The sequence below is a fragment of the Lepidochelys kempii genome, chromosome 5, assembly GCF_965140265.1.
Source record: "Lepidochelys kempii isolate rLepKem1 chromosome 5, rLepKem1.hap2, whole genome shotgun sequence".
Taxonomy (NCBI): Eukaryota; Metazoa; Chordata; order Testudines; family Cheloniidae; genus Lepidochelys; species Lepidochelys kempii.
In genome coordinates this window covers 12,883,320-12,906,178 of record NC_133260.1, presented here as the reverse complement: position 1 = coordinate 12,906,178, position 22,859 = coordinate 12,883,320, and the positions used below count along the sequence as shown (strand labels likewise).

General features: G+C 46.8%; 1 protein-coding gene across 2 annotated transcripts in view; it reads left to right on the top strand.

The window, feature by feature from the left end:
* The window catches only part of PSTPIP2 (proline-serine-threonine phosphatase interacting protein 2), a 53,626-nt gene that overhangs the window by 13,953 nt on the left and 16,814 nt on the right, over nucleotides 1-22,859 (top strand). For both annotated transcript variants that reach the window (XM_073343452.1, XM_073343451.1), the window contains exons 2-4: nucleotides 13,033-13,133; nucleotides 17,031-17,108; nucleotides 19,081-19,115. In XM_073343452.1, coding sequence (XP_073199553.1) covers nucleotides 13,033-13,133; nucleotides 17,031-17,108; nucleotides 19,081-19,115 — 214 coding nt within the window. The remainder of the gene's footprint in view (nucleotides 1-13,032; nucleotides 13,134-17,030; nucleotides 17,109-19,080; nucleotides 19,116-22,859) is intronic.

Below are 22,859 nucleotides of genomic sequence, written 5' to 3'. Positions count from 1 at the left end.
GCTTGTGAGAAGGGGAATTCTGAGGCTCTCTGCCCTCTATAAGGGATGCAGTGGACAGAGCACTGGGCTGGGAACCAGAAGACCTAGGTTCTATTCCTACCTTTGCCACTGGCAAACACCCAGATATCAAATGTACATCACCTGCTGTGTCAAAAATCCTGCTGTCCTGAGCTGAACAGTGCTGGAGAGACAGAAACCAGGCCTGAATAGGGAGACCTTCCTATTTCTTATTTCAGTATCATGTCTCTGTAACTTGCACTGCTGAGTGGAGCTGCTGATAGGTGCTTACTATTATGTTTCTGGCATACATACAGAGAAGTCAGATAAAAACATAAATCGCTCTTGCTGGAAGGTTCCAGCATAATACTACGTTTGAGAATCCAGAACGAAAACACACCATAACCAAAAACCAGAGAGAGACAAAGCAGGCTACTCCCTAAGGCAGCGAGACACCGTTCACCCCACTGTTTTAGGCTAGCTCTTTCCAGACTGACTTTGATTGTGTGCTTTCCTACAGAGCCCCCCTCACTGGCAAGCAGGACCAGTAAACTCCTTACCAATTAAAATGACAGCCTACAATTCCAACATAGTTTTCAAATAGTTTTCACACCTACATTGCGACTCCAGTCACTCAAAGGAGAGTTCTGGAGACCATCTGTGTCCTAGCCTCAAGGAAGATATTGCAGCCCTTAAAAATAGTGGACTATTATGTTTCCAATGGGTTAGAAATACTAGCTCCACTGCATTCTAGCCCCACTGGCTGAACCCACATTGCTTTCAGTGAACTCTGCACTGAGCACAAACGTGCAAAACCTCTATCTGCAAAGCCAGAGATGACTTGATCTTATTTAAGTGCAAACAGAGCTTAGCACTGAATGAGCTCGTGCTCTGCAGAGAAACACAATTTCTGTGTAACTTGCTGAACACCTACGGAGCTCGGCCTGGAACCAGGATCCTTTTAGCTATACCCTCCCCCAACCTCTACTATTTGAGTTTGAGGAGAACTCCTCTATAGCAGGTCAACTGGAGGGCTGGCCAGCCCTCACAAACCTAGTACGTTACAAGGGGACCATGCTTTAGCCATGCTGTCTTTCAGTCCAAGAAGCAGCGACTGGTTTTACTTTTCTTACTCCTACCATAAGGGATGTGTCTTAACCAGAAATTGCTGAAGCAAATGCCAGGTCACTGTGAAACAGGAAGCACTCACTAGTGGGGCTGGCTGCTGTCACACAGGTCTGCAATGACACTTGCATGTGAGTCAGGGATGTGGGCAACTTGTTTTGCCAGATTTAGAGTTCACTTGAAAATCAGTCTTTCCAAGTTTAGAACGGCACTTTGGAGCTTCTGAGGGTCGGGATTTTGTGTTTGGCACAAGGCAAGTTCCAGGCTGCTGCTGTTTTTGAATGTATCTTATTTCCCTGGAGTTTTAGGAGCACAGTGACTTTCAACCAAGAATCTTTGCTTGCATAACACAGGCTTCTCTTTTGTTAGATGTTTAAAAAAATGTAGCCTGCCCTTGGAAAGTAGCGTCTTTACATGGAGTGTGTATGGGGGGGAGGGAATGTTTTTATCACATCCCAACCCCACTCCTGCTTCCCTGCTTCTCGCATCTCTGAATCAGATATCCACCCTGGGAGAGCCCAGCTGCCGTCCCCAGTTAGTTACATCAGTGTAAACCCTGAGTAACCTGGGAGTCAACAGTTGCCGGGGGTTGAGATGGACGTAAACTGAGGCCAGATTTTTATCCGAGTCCATCACTGGCCTGTAATTAGAATGTGCCTGGCCATACTCTGCATACCCTCTCTCTTAGCTAGCAGGATACTTGAAGATGAGTACACCAGAGGCTGACACACTGCCTCTGCAGGTAACTATTATACAGACTGTAGGCAACCTCTAGACTTCCACAGGTGCTCAGCAAAGCTGCATCCTCATTGTGCTTTTTAGCAAGTTCATAAGGAAATATATTAACAAACAAAAAAAACCCCTTTTTGTAAATAAGTCAAAAATGACAAGAAATCTCTCTCCAATCTCCTTGTGGCTGTGGATTGTCCCTGCTAAGCCTCCAGCCACAGGTATGCCACAGACAGTAATGTTTCCAAGTCCTTCAAACTGCTTCTGAGCATGTTGTCACAGTGGAACCCTGTCTCGATGGTTTTCTAACGCAGGTCCTTTTCCGGCTGCCGGCCCTTGGTGGTCGTTCAGTTTGGTGCTTAGAATTCTGTGTTGGTATGGTTAAAAAGCTGGCAGTGCTCCTCCTCGGTGGCTGTGTTCTGGTTAATAAGTACATCTTCTCTGTGGCAAGTGCTTTGGTTATTGACGAATCGATTCAAAATCCTCGCTGTAGCAAATCCTTCTCTGCAGGAGAGATTTTACACAACAGGAGAGCTCAACCCACGTGGCTCTGAAAAGCGATTGCCCAGAGCCCCAAACAGGAGAGGCACATGGATCTCAGATGCAGATGATGAGGATTCCCGAGCTCGCTGGCATTAACGAGGCCAGTAGCAGCGTGAGCTGCGTAACTCCATTGGAAGCCGACAGTTATTCTGGATTTACCCCAGCGTAACCGGACTTTTATCTGACTGCCCCCGGTGGCAGTGTGATCAGGATATGCTGGGCATATCGTGCAGTCTTCTTATAGGAGCTTACCATCTCAGTTGTCACAGCATTCCAATTGCCTTCAATAACATAGACCTTATGATGTGCCAGTGAAAGTGGTTCCAGCCTAACTTTTAGTCAGCACACACAGCATGCCCCTTACATGCCTGAGTCCATCCCAAGACATCAGGAGGAATTTGGCTTCACTAACCTTTGATTAGAACCCAAACTCATCTGGGTCTTGCATGAAACCATCAACTGTGATATTTTATTAGTGTGTAGTGGCAATAATGGCTCCTGATGCAGGGTCTTTAAGTTCTGTACCTCAAATCGAGTATCTGTTATAACCTTTCTGAGTCCCCTTGGGCTAGCCACTAGCACAAACAGCCTCTCAAGATGAGAAGGGAAGGTGTATGGATTTGTGTTTGTGGGCACACAGGGCTTTTCCTGAGAACTAATTGTGGGCATGTTGATCTGGATTGTTGTGATGGGTTGTATGCATCTAGTAGAATCATAGAAGAATCATAGAAGGTTAGGGTTGGAAGGGACCTCAGGAGGTCATCTAGTCCAACCCCCTGCTCAAAGCAGGACCAATCCCCAATTTTTGCACCAGATCCCTAAATAGCCCCCTCAGGGATTGAGCTCACAACCCTGGGTTTAGCAGGCCAATGCTCAAAGCACTGAGCTATCCCTCCCCCCTAGATCTGTCCTGTGTCTAGTTCCAGTCAATGTTTTCATTAACGACTTGGATAATGGAGTGGAGAGTACGCTTATAATATTTGCGGATGACACCAAGCTGGGAGGGGTTGCAAGCACTTTGGAGGACAGGATTGGAATTCAAAATGACCTCGACATGTTAGAGAATTGGTTTGAAATCAACAAGATGAAATGTAATAAAGATAAGTGTGAAGTACTAGATGTAGGAAGGAAAAATCAAATGCACAGCAACAAATGGGGAATAACCAGCTAGATGGCAGTACTGCTGGAAAGCTTCAGGGGGTTATAGTGGATCACAAATTGACTAAGAGTCAACAGTGTGATGCAGTTGCAAAAAAAAGCTAATATTTTGGGATGTACTAACAGGAGTGTCATATGTAGGACACAGTAGGTGGTTGTACTTGGCACTGGTAAGGCTTCAGCTGTGTCTAGTTGTGGGCACCACAGTTTAGGAAGGATGTGGACAAACTGGAGGGGGTTCAGAGGAAAGCCACAAAAATGATAAAAGATTTAGCAAACCTGACTGTGACATCCTACTGGTACACAGGACTGAGATAAAAGGCTGAAGAGAGGATCTTATTTCCAAATGAAGCTTTAGACCACAATCCCTCTTTTTTTTAAAAAAACAACGTTTTCAATTTTTAAAAAATGTGAAAAAATATATTTTTGTGAATGTTAATTTGTTTTTAATGTCAGGCCTTTACTATTTTTATGTTCCTACCTGACATTCTACTGAAAGCTAGTTAGACACACCACACAGTTTTACTGCCAACCAGTCCCAATGAAACCCGCCCTGAACTTGCGACTTTGCTGAGTGTCTCTGGCCGAAGCTGGAGCCATCACTTGCAGAAGTGGTGTCTTCTCACAATTGGAAGTTCCCCTTTTGTGTTTGGAGGTTTTTAAGAACAGATGACACAATGATGGAAATTCCACTATGGCCCCTGGAAGCCTCGTCCAATGCTTAACTATCCTTATAATTCAAAAGTTTTTCCTAATATCTAACCTAAAACTCCCCTGCTACAGATTAAGCTCATTGCTGCTGCTTCTATCTTCAGTGGACTTGGAGGACAATTGATCCCCATCCCCTTTATCACAGCCTTTAACAGATTTGAAGAGTCTTCTCAGGTCCTCCCTCAGTCTTCTTTTCTCAGGACTACACGTCCCATTTTTTTAACCTTTCCTCAATGGTCAGTGGGACAGAATACACCCCTGTAGTCACACCCTACACCATTGTAATAATCTTTGTACAATGTGCACCTTTTAAGGTAACACCTGAAAGCTCATAATTTGTTGGTTAGTATTGTCGTGGTAAAATGTATGCGGCAACATTGTACGTGAAGTTATAAGATTCCCTGGATAATGTTATTAACATGTGCCAAACCCCACAGCCCTGCCCAAACTAAGGTTGACAAACAGGTCTCTCCTAAACAGCAGAACGTGTGCTCTGCGTAACTTGCATTTAGGTAGTAAACATAGTCATCAAGCAGGAAAGAAAACAAAAAAGGTTCAAACAGGTGAGGAAAAGCCAGCAGGGAATATCCTTCCACATAGATTCCGGCTCCTAGTGCACATCTGGAAATGTTTTCAAGAGGGGGACTGAAACTATAAAAAGGACGGACAAAACACCCCAAGGCCCCCTTCCTCCCCTGCCCATCACATTCACTGCACCTGAAAGGACAAAGAAAGCATTCATTGGACAACATGGGGAGCGGTCCTGACCTACAGATTTTGGTCAGTAAGACTGCTGAAAGCATGTAGTGAGAAACTCTGCTTGAATCTAATACAGTTTGTTAAGTCAGGTATTAGGAAACGTTTTATCTTTATTTTCCTTGTTACCATTTCTGATTTCCATGCCTCGTTACTTGTACTCATTTAAAATCTCTCTTTTTGTAGTTAATAAACTTGTTTTATTGTTTTATCTAATCCAATGTGTTTAAGTTGAAGTGTCTCCATTTGGGGTGACAAGCTGTGCATATTATTCCCTTAAAGGAATAACAGACTCAAAAGATTTGTACTCTTCAGGAGAGGGCTGGGCAATACAGGACATACATTGCTTGGAGGAAAGTCTAAGACTGGGGGTGTGTTGGGATCACTCTGCAGTATGATCCAGGCTGGTGAGAACCCAGAGTGTAACCCAAGTATGGTTGGCAGGCTGCAGTTACACGCAGACACTCAGGATGTGGCTTGGCATGCTGTTAGGCTGTTTGTGAGCAGCCCAGATGGGAGCTACTTCAGCAAGGCATTGTAAGGCTCCCAAAGTTGCAGGGCAGGGATGACACAGCTGCTCATTAGTCTTGAAACAGGGATTTGCCCAGAATGTTAAGTTGTTTTTTTTTTATTGAAAAAGTTTGCTCATCTCAGCTCTAGCCCCTGCAGCAAATATCTGGTCTCTCTTGAGTTTGTGCTGAGAAACTCACATGGCTGGAATAGGAGCAGATGGGGCCACACAGACCACTGAAGTTTACATCAGGGATGGGTCTGGTTCACTGATTGTATATTATATGGAAGACAGGGATGCCGGAACAGGGGTGGCCAGGGGGCTTTGGCCCCATCACTTTTTACCAGCCATAAGGGCCAGGGTCTGGGGGTGGGGTGGGGAGAAGACCGAACGGGGAGTGATGTCTTGGGGGAGAATGAACGGCGTAGGGGCGGAACCTTGATGGAAGGAACGGCGGTGGTCTTCCCACCTGCTGCTGATGGCTGAGGAATTTGCTGTTTATTTTTGGGTTTAAAGTCAGTTTATCAACACTTGCTGTAATTCACTCATCCTCTGATTGTGTAACCAAAGGGCCTAATAGATTTGAAAACACTTGATAACCTTTTTGTTGCTAGCTCAACATTTTATTCATAAGAATGACCATATTGGGTCAAGCCAATGGTCCATCTGTTACGCTAGCTTCTGACAGTGGCTAGTGCCAGATGCTTCAAAGGGAATGGATGGAACAGGGCAATTCCGAGTGATTCATCTTGTCATCCAGTTCCAGCTTCTGGCAGTCAGAGGTTTAGGGATACCCAGAGTGTAGGGTGCATCCCGGACTATCTTGGTTAATAGCTCTTGGTGGAGCTATCCTCCATGAATGTATCTAATTCTTTTTTGATCCCGGTTATACTTTTAGCCTTCACAACACGCCCCAACAACAAATTCCACAAGTTGACTGTGTGCTGGGTGAAGTAGTATTTCCTTATGTTTCTTTTAAACCTGCTGCCTATTAATTTAATCAAGTGACCCTTAGTTCTTGTTATGTGAAGGGGTAAACAACACTTGCTTATTCACTTTCTCCATGCCATTCCCGACTTTATAGATTTCTATCACATCCCCCTTAGTAGTCTCTTTTCTAAGATGAACAGTCCAAGTCCTGGACTCCTCCGATGCCACCAGACTCCTCGTTTTTGTGGATACAGACTAACCTGATTACCCCTCTGATACTTGAATCCAAGTCCTTTATATTCTCATATGGAAGCTGTTCCACACACTAATAATTTTTTGTTACCCATCTTTGTACCTTTTCCAATTCTAATATATGTTTTTTGAGATGGGGTGACCAGAACTGCACACAGTATTTAAGGTGTGGGCATATCCTGGATTTATTTGGTGTCATCTGTTTTGTCTCCTTTTCCTAATTATTCCTTGCATTTTGTTAGCTTTTTTGACTGCTGTTGCACATTGAGGTGCTGGAGTGTAATGTGATGAGTGGGATAAGAAAAAACAGGTTTGGTTTCAGGTGGAAATGGTTTGGTGTGACATGAGGGGCTCAGGAATGCAAGCTGATGGCCAGGCTGCTACTGGATAAACACGCCTCTCAGCATTTAGCACAGGCCACTATGCATGGTCAATAAAGACTTTTCTTACAACTCTGCCTGCCTGTCACAACTCTTAGTGCTAATGAAACTGAATACTAGTAATATAAAAAAAAATTAGTGATATTAAGTCCTGTTCACAAGAGCATATAATGGGGACTCTTTTAAAAATTCTTCTCTAGGATACTGACAAAAGAATGTCAGATCATACAGGTTTGATCGTGCCCATTCATCACACAATAAAATTAATGCCAACTCCCAGTTTGCCTATTGGCTTGATGGGAAATCTGTGTGGTTAAAGAAGGCAGTTGTGTTTATGTCTCATCTATCAGCTGTTCTAACACTTATCTCAGAGTTGTATCTCAGGATTTGATCTTGGGGCTACTTGGTTCCCAGATCTTTGGAGCTTCATTATATTAGAGGTGGCTGGGAAATGGAAATCCCTCCCTGCAAAAAAACAAAAAAAAAAAGCAACACCTTTTGGGGGGAAATGATCATTCTGAATTGGGACAAAAAATCCAAAATTGTTCACAGGAAGGGATTTCCAGAAATATTGTGCTTTGGGAAAACCCAAGTTGATTTTTTTTTTCCTTCATAGCTGCCTGTCTGAAAGGCTCTCCTCAAGTTCACCTTTTCCTGGCAGGCAGAGATTGAAATTGACAAGAGCTTTCCAGGGAGGCCATCATTTTGATCTTCTTGATGGAAAAATCAAAAAATTTGTGAAAAGAGCATTTTTTGTTGGACCAATGGCAAATTCCTGACCAGTTCTAGAAGTGACTTAGAGCCTGGGGGAAAGGAAGTCTTAGTTGCATACAACATGAATGTTTCTTGCCAGCTAACTTGTAGTGCAATATTTGTGCTGGTCTTTGTAGATGGTTGCTCACCTCCCTTCTGTGGTAGAGAGACAGTAACTGCACTGAGGCTATTTGAATGGCATCTACATAATCACTATTGGTATGGAGAGGAATTGGTTTATATCCCCATGTGTCATTTCCTAAATAAGTGTAATGAGATGAAATGTAGGCTGAATAGAACCGGGTGGGAAATATCTCCCCTCCCCCCATTCCACATTAGGATAAAATAGACCTTTTAAAGTTTTTCAAGGTAGAGGCACAAAGCATAAATCCAGAACAGCCCCGTAGCTTGGTGCCTACTCACTTGGGAGGTGGGAAGCCTGGCTTTAAATTCCTGTTCTGCCTGGTCTGGAGCAGACACCTGAGCCCAGGTCTGTCATACCCCAGGTGAGTAGCCAACAGCTTGGTGAATAGGACAACCTGGAGTAGATCTCTTTTCCTCTATACCTTAGAAATCTCTCTTCACAAATCAAAGTTTTCCAACAAAAATCTGTTTTCATTGGAAAATTCCCAAACAGCTCTAAGGCTGACTCCCACGGCTTCAGAGAGTATGATCTTTTAGGGTGTGAAATGGTGTCTCCAAAAGGTAGTGGAGGTAACTCTGTCTCTTGGGACATCTAATGACTGGACAAAACACAAGAGAATATGCTGGAGAGAGCAAATCTGCAGCGGCAGGGAGATGGGTTGCATAATCTAGTGGGGTGTTGCCATCTCTAACGTCTAAGATTCTGAACCATGAGAGTACTGGCTGACTGGTGTGCTTGATGCACAGTGATGTGCTGGCTTTGGCAGTGGGGTAGAGTGCAGGAGGGAGAACCGTTTTCCCGAACCGGAGAATGGGTGGCTGGCAGAGGATGTATCTGACTGAAAATTGGCTCCAGAGCATGTGGAGACCATTTCACCTCCATTAGGTTTGTACAAAGGGGCAGCTGTATTAAACAGTGTGGGTGGGGTGTACATATGTATTATTGGTTTGTATTACCATAATGCCTGGAAGCCCTAGTCACAGACCGGAACAAGAAGACCGTCTCTGCTCCCAAAGGGCTTACAATCTAAGTGTAAGGCACAAGGCAACAGATAAAGACAGACCGACGGGGGAGTAACAGTAAGACAATATTTTTTAAGCCACTGGCTGTGTTGGGGGGTAGGGTGGAGTGAGGAGAAGCCAAGCAGACACAGGAGTCTGTAGAGGAATAGCCAGAATTGCTCTGTGGGGAAGACTAGGCCTGAGTAGGTGCTAGACCAGGCTGCAGTGAGGGCTCCTCCATGCTGGACCCACTCTGCTGGTGCATGCTGATGGCGATGTTGATCTAAAGCGTCCCCCGTCCTTTGCTGAGGCCTGCCTAGTACCGGGCCTGGGATCTCCAGGTGAGGTCAGAAGGAGCCTTGCTCCCTTTGTTCCTCTTCCCTGCCCCTTCTCTTGTACGTCCCCTGTAAATATACACCTGGGAGGGAGATTTCTGGGATCGGAACTTGCAGAGAGTTGCCTGGGACCCCTGAGTGCTACCCCCCACCCCGTCTAATACCTACTGGAACTGGGAAAGGTTCAGAGACGGGTAACAAAGGTGACCAAGGGGATGGAGCAGCTTCCATACAGGGAGAGACTAAAAAGGCTGGGGAAAAGAGACGACTGAGAAGGGATCTGACGGAGGGCTAGAACATCACGCCTGGTGGGGAGAAAGTGAATAGGGCTGTGTTGTTTACCCTTTGCCAGGATACAAAAAACAGGGGTCACCCAATTAAATTAGCAGGCAGCAGATTTAATACAAAATAAGGCAGTTCTTCACACAATGCTCCGCTAACCTGTGGAACTCATTGCCAGGGGATGTTGTGATGGCCAAAAGTATAACTGGGTTCTAAAAAGAATGAGGTAAGTTCCTGGAGGTTAAGTCCATCAGTGGTTATTAATTAAGATGGTCAGAGAGACAACCCCATGCTTGAGGTGACCTTAAACCTCTGATACCCACAAGCCAGGAGGGGAAGATGGGTGGATCACTCTAGTTGCCCTGATCTGTACACTCCCCCTGAAGTCTGATACTGACTGCTGTCAGAAGACAGGATACTGGGTTACATGAACCATTGATCTGACCCAGTATGGCAGATCTTACTTAATCTAGGCTCCATCTGCTTTTGCATGGTTTTTGCTAGCTGGATACAAACGCTATTTTACTGGCCAGAATTGACTGGGAAGAAATCTATCTATCTATAGGGTCTTATAAAAGCATGGTTTTGTAAAATGGCTTTGTGATGGGGTCAGGAAAGGGTTGACGAGTCAGGAAAGGGTTAATGGGCTGCTCAGGGCCCAGGCAGTCCCACCCTACACCACCTTCAAGGTGTCAAGCTTTGAGAGAGGAGCCAAAAAGGGAGAGCCCAGTCCAGTTGCTGTCTGGTGGGGAAAGGGAGCAGAGCTAGTACTCTGACTGTGGGAGAGATGGCTGGCTGGGGCCAGGAACTGGGGAAGGCTGCTGCCTAACGGAGCCTCCTTCAGTGAAGGGAAAAACTTATGGTTCTTTGTGATTCTTTTAGCCTGTGGGTAGCTGGGGAGGGATAGAACTGTTACATGATCTAGCTGGAGGGTAAGGTGTTGGAGACAGGGTGGAACAGCGAAAGACTCGGAGGGAAACAGAGGCAGAGTTACTGCTGCCATGCCATCTGGGGTGGGCTTATAAACCTGCTTTGTCCCCACTGGTGCTGGCCATAGGCACTGTGCAGTCTTAGCACTCATGTAGCCAGGACCATGTTGAAATACCGCTCTTGCGAAGGCTCTCCCTCTGCATGACGAGGCTCGCTGCGTCCGCTTACAGTTGCCTGGCACAGTTAGGGGATATTTGCATTCCAAGGAGTGCCTGTAGATGGCACAGAGCAGGACAGCTGGGGATCTGCCTCTGCTTGCAGGCCACTTTAAACTCATACAGAATCTCATGGGCCTCCTGCTGTTTCAGCCCTGGGGTTCACCAGATCTACATGGGATTCCTTGCTCTCTAGCCATCACCGACTTTCACTTCCTTGACATACAGCAGTTAAATCTGCAGTGCTGAAATCCTTGCTGTGTGCAGGCTGTGCTGCTGCAACTTCTCCTATGTACTGGTGTACAAATCCTCTAGAAATCCCCCTCCCCTCCAATGACTATCTTGGGTTTGAACCATTTCCTGAATCTTAGTCCTGACATTATTCCTCTTTTCACTTTAGGCTTCCTGTTAGCTGTCAGATTGTGGCTTCTAGTTCTTTTCTGCAAGCTGCATACCCATCCCTACCACTGCTTCCTTTTCCTACCACTTGTGTCGCTATACCGTCTGCCCATATGTTTGTCTCTTCTCAACCAGCTTAAACTCTCACGCACACAACACAGAGCTATCCTCTTCAGCTTGGGACATCTTCCATTCAGATGTGGCTTGCGGCATCTGCTTCAGGCTTCTTATATAGAGGAAAGACAGTTTGGTGCTTAGATCACTAACCTGGGCCATGGGAAAGTCTGGTTCAATGCCTGCTCTGCCACTAACTTTGTGTGACCTTGGGCAAATTCCCTAGTCTGCTTGAGCCTCAGGTTCCTATATGTAAAAAGGGGTATAATAGCACTACTCTCCTTTAATGTATATGCCCTCACAAGACCCTGGTAGTGATCAATGGCTCCATATCTAGTTGGCAGCCGGTATCAAGTGGAGTACCCCAAGGGTCGGTCCTGGGTTTGGTTTTGTTCAATATCTTCATAAATGATCTGGAGGATGGTGTGGATTGCACTCTCAGCAAATTTGCGGATGATACTAAACTGGGAGGAGTGGTAGATACGCTGGAGGGGAGGGATAGGATACAGAAAGACCTAGACAAATTGGAGGATTGGGCCAAAAGAAATCTGATGAGGTTCAATAAGGATAAGTGCAGGGTCCTGCACTTAGGACGGAAGAACCCAAGGCACAGCTACAGACTAGAGACCGAATGGCTCGGCAGCAGTTCTGCGGAAAAGGACCTAGGGGTGACAGTGGACGAGAAGCTGGATGAGAGTCAGCAGTGTGCCCTTGTTGCCAAGAAGGCCAATGGCATTTTGGGATGTATAAGTAGGGGCATAGCGAGCAGATCGAGGGACGTGATCGTTCCCCTCTATTCGACATTGGTGAGGCCTCATCTGGAGTACTGTGTCCAGTTTTGGGCCCCACACTTCAAGAAGGATGTGGATAAATTGGAGAGAGTCCAGCGAAGGGCAACAAAAATGATTAGGGGACTGGAACACATGAGTTATGAGGAGAGGCTGAGGGAGCTGGGATTGTTTAGCCTGCAGAAGAGAAGAATGAGGGTGGATTTGATAGCTGCTTTCAACTACCTGAAAGGGGGTTCCAAAGAGGATGGCTCTAGACTGTTCTCAATGGTAGCAGATGACAGAACGAGGAGTAATGGTCTCAAGTTGCAGTGGGGGAGGTTTAGATTGGATATTAGGAAAAACTTTTTCACTAAGAGGGTGGTGAAACACTGGAATGCGTTACCTAGGGAGGTGGTAGAATCTCCTTCCTTAGAGGTTTTTAAGGTCAGGCTTGACAAAGCCCTGGCTGGGATGATTTAACTGGGAATTGGTCCTGCTTTGAGCAGGGGGTTGGACTAGATGACCTTCTGGGGTCCCTTCCAACCCTGATATTCTATGATTCTATGGTAAAGAGCATGAGGCACTGAGATAGGAATGTGATGGTGGCCCTATAATTACCTTAGATAACCATTGTGAGTTGAGACTGTTTCGATTATTTATACTGCAGGAGCGCCTGCGAATCTCAGTCAAGATCAGGGCCCCATTGTGCAAAACTCTGCACTAGATCTCTGTAGTATTTAAGCCTGGCTGTTACGTTTTCCTGAAAGTCAGCATAGATCCATTGTCCTAGGCTCTCAAACTGAGACCTCGTCCAGTCCAGAATAAAGGGATCTAATTTTATATAATCTTCAGATACAGGAGAAAAAATGTTAGTTTCCTTTCTAAGTATTAGAAATGGCTAAACTGTGAGCATCTTAAACTCCAAGTGGAGGTGGGGAATATTGACAATGATCTGTCTTGATGCCCATGTGACATGTTTTTTATTTGTGCTTGCAGAGTACCGATTTAACAAGCACAGTTGGCTACGACAGCATCATTCAACATCTGAATGATGGCAGGAAGAACTGCAAGGAATTTGAAGACTTTCTGAAGGAAAGGTACAGAGCTTTCTCTAACCACCTAGTGTGACAAAGCTCTGTCCTTGTCTCCATAGGTCCCACGTTTCCTGGCAGATTTCGCTAGCCTCAGAGTTCTCACTGTGACCCTCCACATAACCCTTCTCTCTCTAGGGACAAGGGTCACAGTCTACTGAGCCATTTTCATCATAAGCCAGCGAGGGAGGTGAGGAGAAGCTATCCTCCCTTGCAGTCTCTGTTGTCTCCCAGTCTCAGTGATTAATCGGGGGGGGGGCAAAGGGGGGAGCCCAGGCCCACCCTCTACTCCAGGCTCCAGCCCAGGGGCCCTAATAGTATCAGCTATGTTAGCTGACCTTTTAGAAACATGACACATACAATTCTCTGGGCTACTTCCCCACAGCAGCCCCCACTTCCTCAGGCTCCACTTCACCCTTACCTCAGGGCCTCCTTCCTTGTGCCTGATCTGGTGTGTACTACTCAGTCTCTCCAACAGCACAGCTTCCTCCCACAGCTCCTGACATCCACACCCACCTGACTAACTGGGAGGCTTTTAACTCGTTTCAGCCAGTCCCTGATTGGCTTCAGGTGTCCCAATCAACCTAGAGTTCTCCCTGCCTTCTGGAAAGTTCTTAATTGGCCCCCGGTGTCTTAATTGACCTGGAACAGCTGCCATTTAACTTATCCTGGTACCAGGGATTTGTTTAGACTGGAGCTAATATATCTATCTCCCACTACTTTTCTATAGCCATCTGACCTTGCCCCATCACACTAGTTAGTCATGACTAGGAAATGGGTTAGTAATATTTTGATCTGCTGTTCCACATCTGGTTTTTCTGTCTTTCACCGTCCACAGATAATGTAAAAATCTTCCATGTTGAACTATATGGAACATGCATTTTTATGCTTTCTCTGGTTTGAGGCTGGTGCCGTGTGTGAAGGGTGACCAGATGTCCCGAATTTATAGGGTCAGTCCCGATATTCGGGGCTTTGTCTTATATAGGTGCCTATTACCCCCCCGCCCTGCCTTTCCTGATTTTTCACACTTGCTATCTGGTCACCTTATGTGTGTGTTGTGCTTGAAATCCTGTGCCAACGAAATTTAATGTCAGTTCCCGAGACTTGTGTTCGATTCTGCAGCCATTACGTGCCCATAACTCCTATTGAAGTCAATGGGAGGTTTCTCCGGGCATAGGGAGTTCAATCTATGGTTCTTATGTGGCCCCCATTGTGAGGTGCTCAGATACTGTAGTGATTGTTGGCTGTTTTTTCCTGAGATCTGCTCTAGGAAGTATTCCGGCAGTTCTAGAGCCTGTGTTACACAGGAGGTCAGACTAGATGGTCACATCTTATGGCCTTGGTCACATTTTATGACTTTTCAATGTGTGTAGCCCCCCAACATTCTTGTAAAGCGAGGAGGGGCTGTTATCTCTATTTTATATGTTCCCCCTGGAGAACGGAGGCGACTTCTCAGGGTCCCACAGGAAGCATGTGGTGGAGCAAGGAATTGAACCCAGGTCTTGGAATGATGCCGTAACCACTAGACCATCCTTCCTCTCAGGTTAGGCCAGTTAGGCAGCTGGCATTTTATGGAAAACATTGGAAGGGAGAGGGGGCAAAAAAGTCTACTTGAAACTATTTTCACTATAGTCTTGCCCTGTGGCTTTGTGAAGAATTTCAACGTCGATCCACCCAACAAACTAAAAGTGCTTCTTACGCCAGCAGCTCAAGAGTACTTTGAATGTGTAATCTGGATTTCTGGCCATTATTGTTTTGTTGACTTACATGATGGAATCTCTGAAGCCTGGCACGTGTGCCCATAAACTGGAGGTGCGTGACTCCCAGATGGCTTCGGAGTGGTCGCTTTCTATTTTCCAGGGACTCTCATGACTTTCAAATTGGCAGTCGGGAATTTTTCGGGCCAAGTCTTGTGTTTTGTGTTTGACCATTTCAGTTAAAAATAAAATAAATGGGAATAGTGCCAGTAGAGTTTTTTTTATTTTTTCCTTAAATTCTTTGGGGGTGGGTGTTGGTACCTCTGCCTGGAGCACCCTTTACTCACTAGAGTGGGGACAGTGGTCTTATGTTTGCTGAATTAGAAGCACTTAAGGTTGTACTGAAAACTATACATGCACTTTGTGGACATGCGTATTTTTTTTACAGGCTATTCAGCAAGCACTTCTTGGCATCATGCATCTCTGTGTCATTGCGCTCAAATGTGCAGGAGAAGCAACATGATCTAGTGCTTAAAGCAAGGGACTAAATTAGGTCTTTATGTTTCTGTTCCTGATGCTTACTTGTGGTGTGACCTTGGGTAAATCACATAACTCTTTCTTGTCTCAGTTTCATCATCTAGAACAGAGGTGGGCAAACTACAACCCGCGGGCCACATCTGGCCTGCGGGACCGTCCTGCCCAGCCCCTGAGCTCCCCGCCGGGGAGGTTAGCCCCTGGCCCCTCCCCCGCAGCCATGCCACAGCGCGGGCAGCGCTCAGGGAGGCGGGGCTGCGCGCTTATGCAGGGCAGCGCGGCAGCGTGTCTGGCTCTGGCTGGGCAGCGTGGCTCCCAAGCATGCTGCTCTGAGCAGCATGGTAAGGGGGCCGGAGTGTCCTGGGGGGCAGTCAGGGGACAGGGAACAGGGCGTGGTTGGATAGGGCAGAGGTTTGGGGGGGCAGGGAGTGGGGAAAAAGGGGGTTGGATAGGGGGTGGGGTCCTGGGGAGTGGTTAGGGGCGGGAGTCCCAGGAGGGGGCAGTCAGGGGACAAGGAGCGGGGGGGAGTTTGGATGGGTAGGGGGGCAGTCAGGGGGCATGGAGTGGGAGGGGGCGGATAGGGGGCGGGGGCCAAGCTGTTGGGGGAGGCACAGCCTTCTCCACCCGGCCCTCCATAAAGTTTCGCACCCCGATGTGGCCCTCGGGCCAAAAAGTTTGCCCACCCCGATCTAGAAGATGGGTCTAACACCGCCTTCCCTGAGGTGTGAGGCTTAAATAGGCATGTTGATCTTCTTCTGTAGCCATTTAATACTAGAAGAGATTATTTTTTAATTTTTTAACTCTTTTGGCACAAAAGGTGCTGTATGGGCAGCCCAGGAGGCCAATCTCCTCTAGTTATGCCCAGGTACAGTCGAGCGGCAAGACGAGCTTTCTCAACCCACTAATAGGTTTCAAACCTGACTTGGAGGGACCACATCTATGGAATAAGAATTAGTTCAGCCTCCATGGTCCAGTCTGAGACTGCCAGCGAAATTGCCAACTGGTGCCTTTTAGTGATGGGGACACATAGAATCATAGAAAAGTAGGTCTGGAAGGAAACTTGAAAGGTCATCTAGTTCAGCCACCTGCACGGAGGCAGGACCAAGTATCATTACACCATCCTGACAGGTGTTTTTCCAGCCTGTTCTTAAAATCTTCCAGTGACGGGGCTTCTACCACCTCCCTTGGAAGCCTCGTCCAGGAGTATTGGGTGACTTTTGTTTTGTTTTAACAGATTTTTTTTTTCACTGAAAAATGCATTGGGGGGGGATGTCCGTTGAGTAAACAGCGACAATATAATCTTAACTGCTGCTCTTTTGGAATCACCACGTGCAGCCTGTCTGTAGCAGCTTGTCCGTGGCCGGAAACCTCGGAGGTAGAAGGGTGAAATTCATAATACTTCATTTCCATTTTTGGCCAAACCTCAGCTATTAGTCTTCTGGTGGTTCAGACCTGGTAGAATAGTTAGCAGTCTTTCATGGCCCCTTAGACCAGTCAGGACTCTGCAAGACACAGTATGGCAGTACGAGGCAGTGCAGGTTGTGTGTAGTTGGTTTGGGACCTAGATTTCATTCTAGCACCATCTCCTTCCAGCCTTTACCCTTCTAGCAAGCACCTTGCAGACTCTACATTGCATGTGAGTTTCCCCTAACCTCCTCTCTTTCCACAACAGGGCAACTATCGAAGAAAAATATGGCAAAGAGCTTATTAACCTGACAAAGAAGAAGCCCTGTGGGCAGACAGAATTGAAGTAAGTTTAGATCCTTGTGTATGTTCTCATTCCTATTTGTGTTCATAACAAAAGCTACCTTGACTTGGAATGCTGATGGAGGGGGCTGTGATGTCAAATCCAAAAAAGGGAGTGCAAGTTAGAAGGAGGCTGAAATTAGTATTGATATGTCTGGAAAAAGGCTGACTAAAATCAGATTCTTGTGAATGAGAGACATGCCAGTAATTGGAATCTGCTGACTTTAACCTCCCATTAACCAACTTCCTGTTTTCAGAAATTAACACTACTTTTAGGAAGTCAAGACTAGCTGTTGTGGTCTAGTGGTCAGAGTAGAGGACTGGGAGCCGTGAGAGCTGGGTTCTCTTCCTGACTTCATGGGTGGCCTTGGGCAAGTCCCTTCACTTCCCGAAGCTGCGGTGTGTGGACGTATGTGAAAGGCTGTATTCTCTATTTGCTTGCATCTTCCTGTGTCTGGGCTTTGTATAGAATGGAAATAAGATCTCCTGTACACTTCATCATTGAAATTCACTATCCACAAGATTCCAATTTCTTGGGACACATTTCAACATGTGTATGTTAGGGGTGGTGAAGGGGATGTCTAGGTTGAACCTGCTATGCTCTGAAAGACACTGCAAACGCAAGAGAACATATGACCAGGTTTCTTTATGTTAATTACACTTCCTTTTCTGCAACAGCTTTCCTGTTCGGAGACCCTAGGACTACACTGCAAATGAAGGTGTGGTTATATCCCAGCTAGGCATATCTGTGCTAGCCGGGTAAAAGTGGGTATGTCTCCACAGCCCACGGCAGTGAGCCTCCCAGCCCCGGTCTGCACACTTGGGCTTACACGAGTGCTGTAAAAATAGCTGCACTCTGAAGTCGTGGCTTGAGTGAACTCACACTCGGAAGTCTCCCCTCTGCCCCCCAACACCTTAGGCTTCTGAGCCTGAGCTCCAGCCTGAGCCACAACCTCTGCCAGCTATGTTTAGGGCCATAGTACAAGTCTGCAGACCTGGGCTGGGAGGCTTGGTGCCGTGGGCTGGGTAAGTGGACTCCGGGGCAGTGTGTAGACTTGCTTGCATGGGCTTCAGTGTGGGCCAGCAACCCAAATGCTTACTCAAGGTCCCCGATGGGTGGCTCGCCCACGCTGACGTCTGTGCCACCCTGTCTACATTGCTACTGTGACCTGTGCTAGCTAGACTACAGCCTACCCTTGCTACAGTCACAGAAAAGGATGGGGAATGAGAGCAAACAAGCTAGTTTTATGTTCTTTTGAGTTTGTAATGTCTGTCAGAGCACCTCAGCTCCCCATCTGTAAAATGGGGACCATATCTCTTTCTTTGCCTGTCTTGTCTGTTTAGACAGGCCCTGCCCTAAACATAGAAAGAGGCTGTGTTTATGTACGGTGCCTAAACCAGTGGGACCTGATCTAGGTCCTACTATAATACCAACAAATGTGAATGATGATGATATATAAGTGTGGGTTAAAGCTGCCCCGGGTGTCACAGGAATGTCACCCTGGACTGCCCAGTTGGTTGGCGTATGTAGTGTCTCCTGTCCCCACCATATGTGTGGCTGCTGCACAAGGGACTGAAATCTTGTCCTTGAATGACAGAACGGTGAAAAGCCCAAATCTCCATTTGAGCCTGACTTCAAGAGCTCACCCCCCCCCCCACAGCCCCCCCCCATTAGTGTACATGATCTCAAAAGATTGTCGGAGTGGATGTGAGCAGCATGCGAAAAGGATCAACTCCTGCCAGGTTAGAGCGAAGGGGGAATCTTGCCCCTGTCAGCGAAGCTGTCGTTAAGCTGTCATTACATGCCATGGGGAATCTGCAAAAAGAAAAGGAGGACTTATGGCACTTAGTCTCTAAGGTGCCACAAGTCCTCCTTTTCTTTTTGCGAATACAGACTAACACGGCTGCTTCTCTGAAACGTGGGGAATCTGGCAATTCTCTTACCTACCCTGTAACTCTGTGCCTGTGTTTTTCAGCACGCTGAAGAGAGCTCTTGAAGTTTTTAAGCAACGTAAGTAACTGCTTAACATCGTTCTTTGTATTTGTCAAGAAATCCGGCTGCATTGGCGACTGTGGATGACAGTTTGAAAAAGCATATACAAAAGTCTGTGAACCTGTGCAGTCGTTTGTCTCAGAAATAGACTGTAAAATCAGATTAGCTGGGGGTACAGTGAGCTATTCCCATTTTACATTCATTTGTTTTCGTCTCCTTAGCAGTTACTTTCACTCCATACTTTCTAGGAGCATAATGCCATTATAGAACGCACAGCACCGTTCCCTTCAGAGCATTTTACAAACCTTAACCAATGAAGCCTTACAAAGATACGCTGTGGGCAGATCAGAGAGGGCAGTGTAATCTTTGGTTCACAGACTGGGGAGCTGTTGCAAAGAGAGAAGAAGTGACTTGCCTAAAACCCGTGTCAGTTGGAAGCATTGTTAGTCACAGGGCACCCCTGCAAAATGTAATTTGCATTATACTTACTGGATCCCTGAGAAGCTAACCATCTAAATAGATCAGATGAAGTAGTGGGGGGAAGAGCAGAGATGTGACAGAAAGCAAACTGCCTTGGCAGTGTGGTTTAGCACACGCCCTGTTTGTACTTTTGATTTGTCTAATGTCTTTGATGGGAATGCTGGGATTCTAAGAAGGGATTTGGAGGAGAGATATTGGTGCTATGTTCAAAGTGTCTCCACTTTCACCTTCTGTTCAGCTTCATGTCTCGTCCTGGTTTGGAGTATTTATATTTGTGGATGTGCTTGGTTGTTCCATTGTGGCCCAAATATTTTATGTCTTTCTCCAGCCTCCAGCTAACCCGTATCATCCTGTATGTAACAGCTCATTGTATTGCTTAGTCTGGTGGTGGAAAGAGAGAACCTGCTTACTGTGGTGGTTAATTTTTAACACTAGAGAAAAAACTGATCTGATATGAGAAGAAAAGCTCTGTGTAAGCCCCAGAGCTTGTCTCTCTCACCAGCAGACGCTGGCCCAGTAAAAGATATTACCTCACCCACCTTGTCTCTCTTCTAGCCCTGTTGGTCCCAGGACACAACAACACTGCATGCTCTGATAGGAAACATTTCTTTCGCATATCAAAGAGACTAGTTAGACTACAGCGAGGTGCTGATTGGAAATTTTCTGAGGAAACCAAAGTTTAGTTGGAAAATGACAAATCAGCAGACTGCAGTGTTTAACCAATCCTATTACAGGTTACATGAAACTTTCATAGGGACACAGGCAGCTTTCTACTGGAAACCTGACTGCTTTCCTGGTGGGCTGCTGGGAAGCCCTTGTTCCAGGGCCCACAGCTCTAGGACAGTCCCACCACGCAGACTGCTTGGGGCCTACTTGGCTCCGCGCTATGCGACAGAGACTCAGGCAGCCTTGTGAGTGCTGGCTGGAGCCAGGGACTCCAGGGTCCCCGCTGTGGAGTGGGGAGATAAGAACTCAAGAGCCTGAGCTCCAGCTGCTGCTCTGGGGCAGCCCCACCATGTCAGGCCTTCCAGCCTCCCTGCTTGGAGCCAGGAATCTGAAAACCCCTGGTGCTGTGGCTCTAGCAGCCGTGTGGCTCCCAGCTCCACAGCGAGGAGCCTGGAAGCCCTGAGAACCATGGCTCTAGGTGGGGCTCATCAGGGCTTCTAGGCTTCCTGCTACAGACCTGGGAGTCTGCAATTCCTGGAACGAACTTCCGGTGTCTGTGGCTCTGGGGCAGATGGCCCGGGCTGGGGAGCCCTGGGCTTCCAGACTCCTGGGCCAGCTGGCTTCCTGGGCTGCCCTCCCTGAATAGCAGGGGTGAAATGGACAAAAATGTCCATTTCACCTGTTTTGTATCCAAAAGGCCACATTTCAGTGTTTCCCAGATGCAGGTTTTTGTGGTTTGTCAGTTAACAAAATATATCAGTAAATTTCAAATCAGAGAGAAACCAACTTCCCAAATACCAAAATTTTTTGTGAGCTAAAAACCCCGAGTTTTGGCCAGCTCTCATGCTGTATACTTTTAAGTTATTTTCCTTGTGTGTGTGTGTGTCCAATGGGCCTGTTTGGCCTTCCACTTATAATCGTATAAAATCAGGGGTAACTCCATCAACTTCAGTTACGTTACACCAGTGGGAAAAATGGAATGACAGCGTGGAGAATGGAACAATAAAGTGATTGGGTCCTACAGGAAGATTTTTGGTGTACTTCATGCTGCTCTGTTCTAAGCACATGCTGACCACTACTGGAGAGCTTGGAAGTCTCTTTCTAGAGACAAACTTGTCTCTTAAAAACAGTTGAGGTTAATGAGAAGTAACTGGCTTGATAGAGCCACTAATGCAGCCTTGGGGTCCTAATGTGCATTTTAAAACAGGCTGGCACTAGGTGGACAGTGCAGTTATTTTCGTGATAACTGTTTCTTTCCTGGCAGATAATCTGAAAGGGAGGAAGCTGATTGCGCAAGGATAGCAGTGCTGGGATTTCAACACCCACGCACGACATTGTTGGAAGTGAGAGAGGCTGAGAAGAATGTGACAACACAATAACATTGCCGGAAATCTGTGGTGCTCTAGGAATGGCACACTTGTCACTATTCTGCACACCGCAGTCACTCGGCGTGTCATGGCATCTGTAGGGCTAGAACTACAAGCAAGCTGGTGTCCGTTAGAGCAGGGCAGGGAAAGGCAATTCCGTTTTGTGGGAGATTTTTGATATTTCGAAACTTGCTTCTGGATCAGAATGAAACCAAAAGAGAAATTTTGAAATTTGCTGCCAAACGGAATGGAGCCCCAGCTTCCGGGCAGTCTGCCTGGCGGGCTGCCAACCTTGGAGGCTGAGCCTACCAGCTGGGCTGCAGAGGAGCCAGATGGGGAAGCTGGCAGGAAATCAGGCAGGTTTCTGTTGTAACTTTGTTGAAATCGTTCTGTGTCTGTGAAACATTTAGCTAAATCTTCAAATTCTGATGGAAAAAAATGTTTTGTCAGCCTTTTCCTGACGAGCCCTCTTGCATAGAGACTAGGACCCTACCAAATTCAGGGTCCATTTTGATCAATTTCACAGCTGGAGGGTTTTAAAATTGGTCAATTTCACGTTTTCAGTTGTTTACATCTGAAATTTCGTGGTGTTGTAAAGGTGGGGTTCCTGACTGAGAAAGAGGTTATGGTGGGTGGTGGTCACAAAGCTTATGGGGGAGGGGGGGTCACAGGATTGCCACCCTCACTTCTGTGCTGCCTTCAGAGCTGGGCTCAGAAGGTACAGCCACGGAGCTTTCTGCAGCCAGGGAGGTACCCAGAGGTGGGTCTGATCTCCCCCCGAGAGCGGCCATGCAGGGGAAGAGAAAGTCCCATTCCTCTCCAGGCTGGTGGACTAGTAGCTGGACCCTGTTGAACAGTAGGAGACCCTGGCTGGGGCGCCCCCAGGCCTGTCCCTCCTCCGCCCCTCCAATAGCTAGATTTCATGGGGAATGTCTGATTTCACGGTCTATGACGTGTTTTTCACGGCTGTGAATTTGGTAGGGCCCTACCGATGACACACAGATGCACAATTCCGATTACATCCAATAGAGGACAGTGGTGCACACAAGCCCGAGCCAGCTCATTGTAATGTCTTGGTAGAGCCTAGTGCTGCGGTCATGGCAAGTGCTGGCCTTTCAACATTTTCCTGTTTTTTGAACTGCACAGGGCGCAAAATCGAGCGGGGCAGCAATTCACTTGAAAACATTTAAATCAAATTATGTCAGTTAAAACCCAGCCTTTGTGGTACACCCTGTGTTGTTTTATTCAG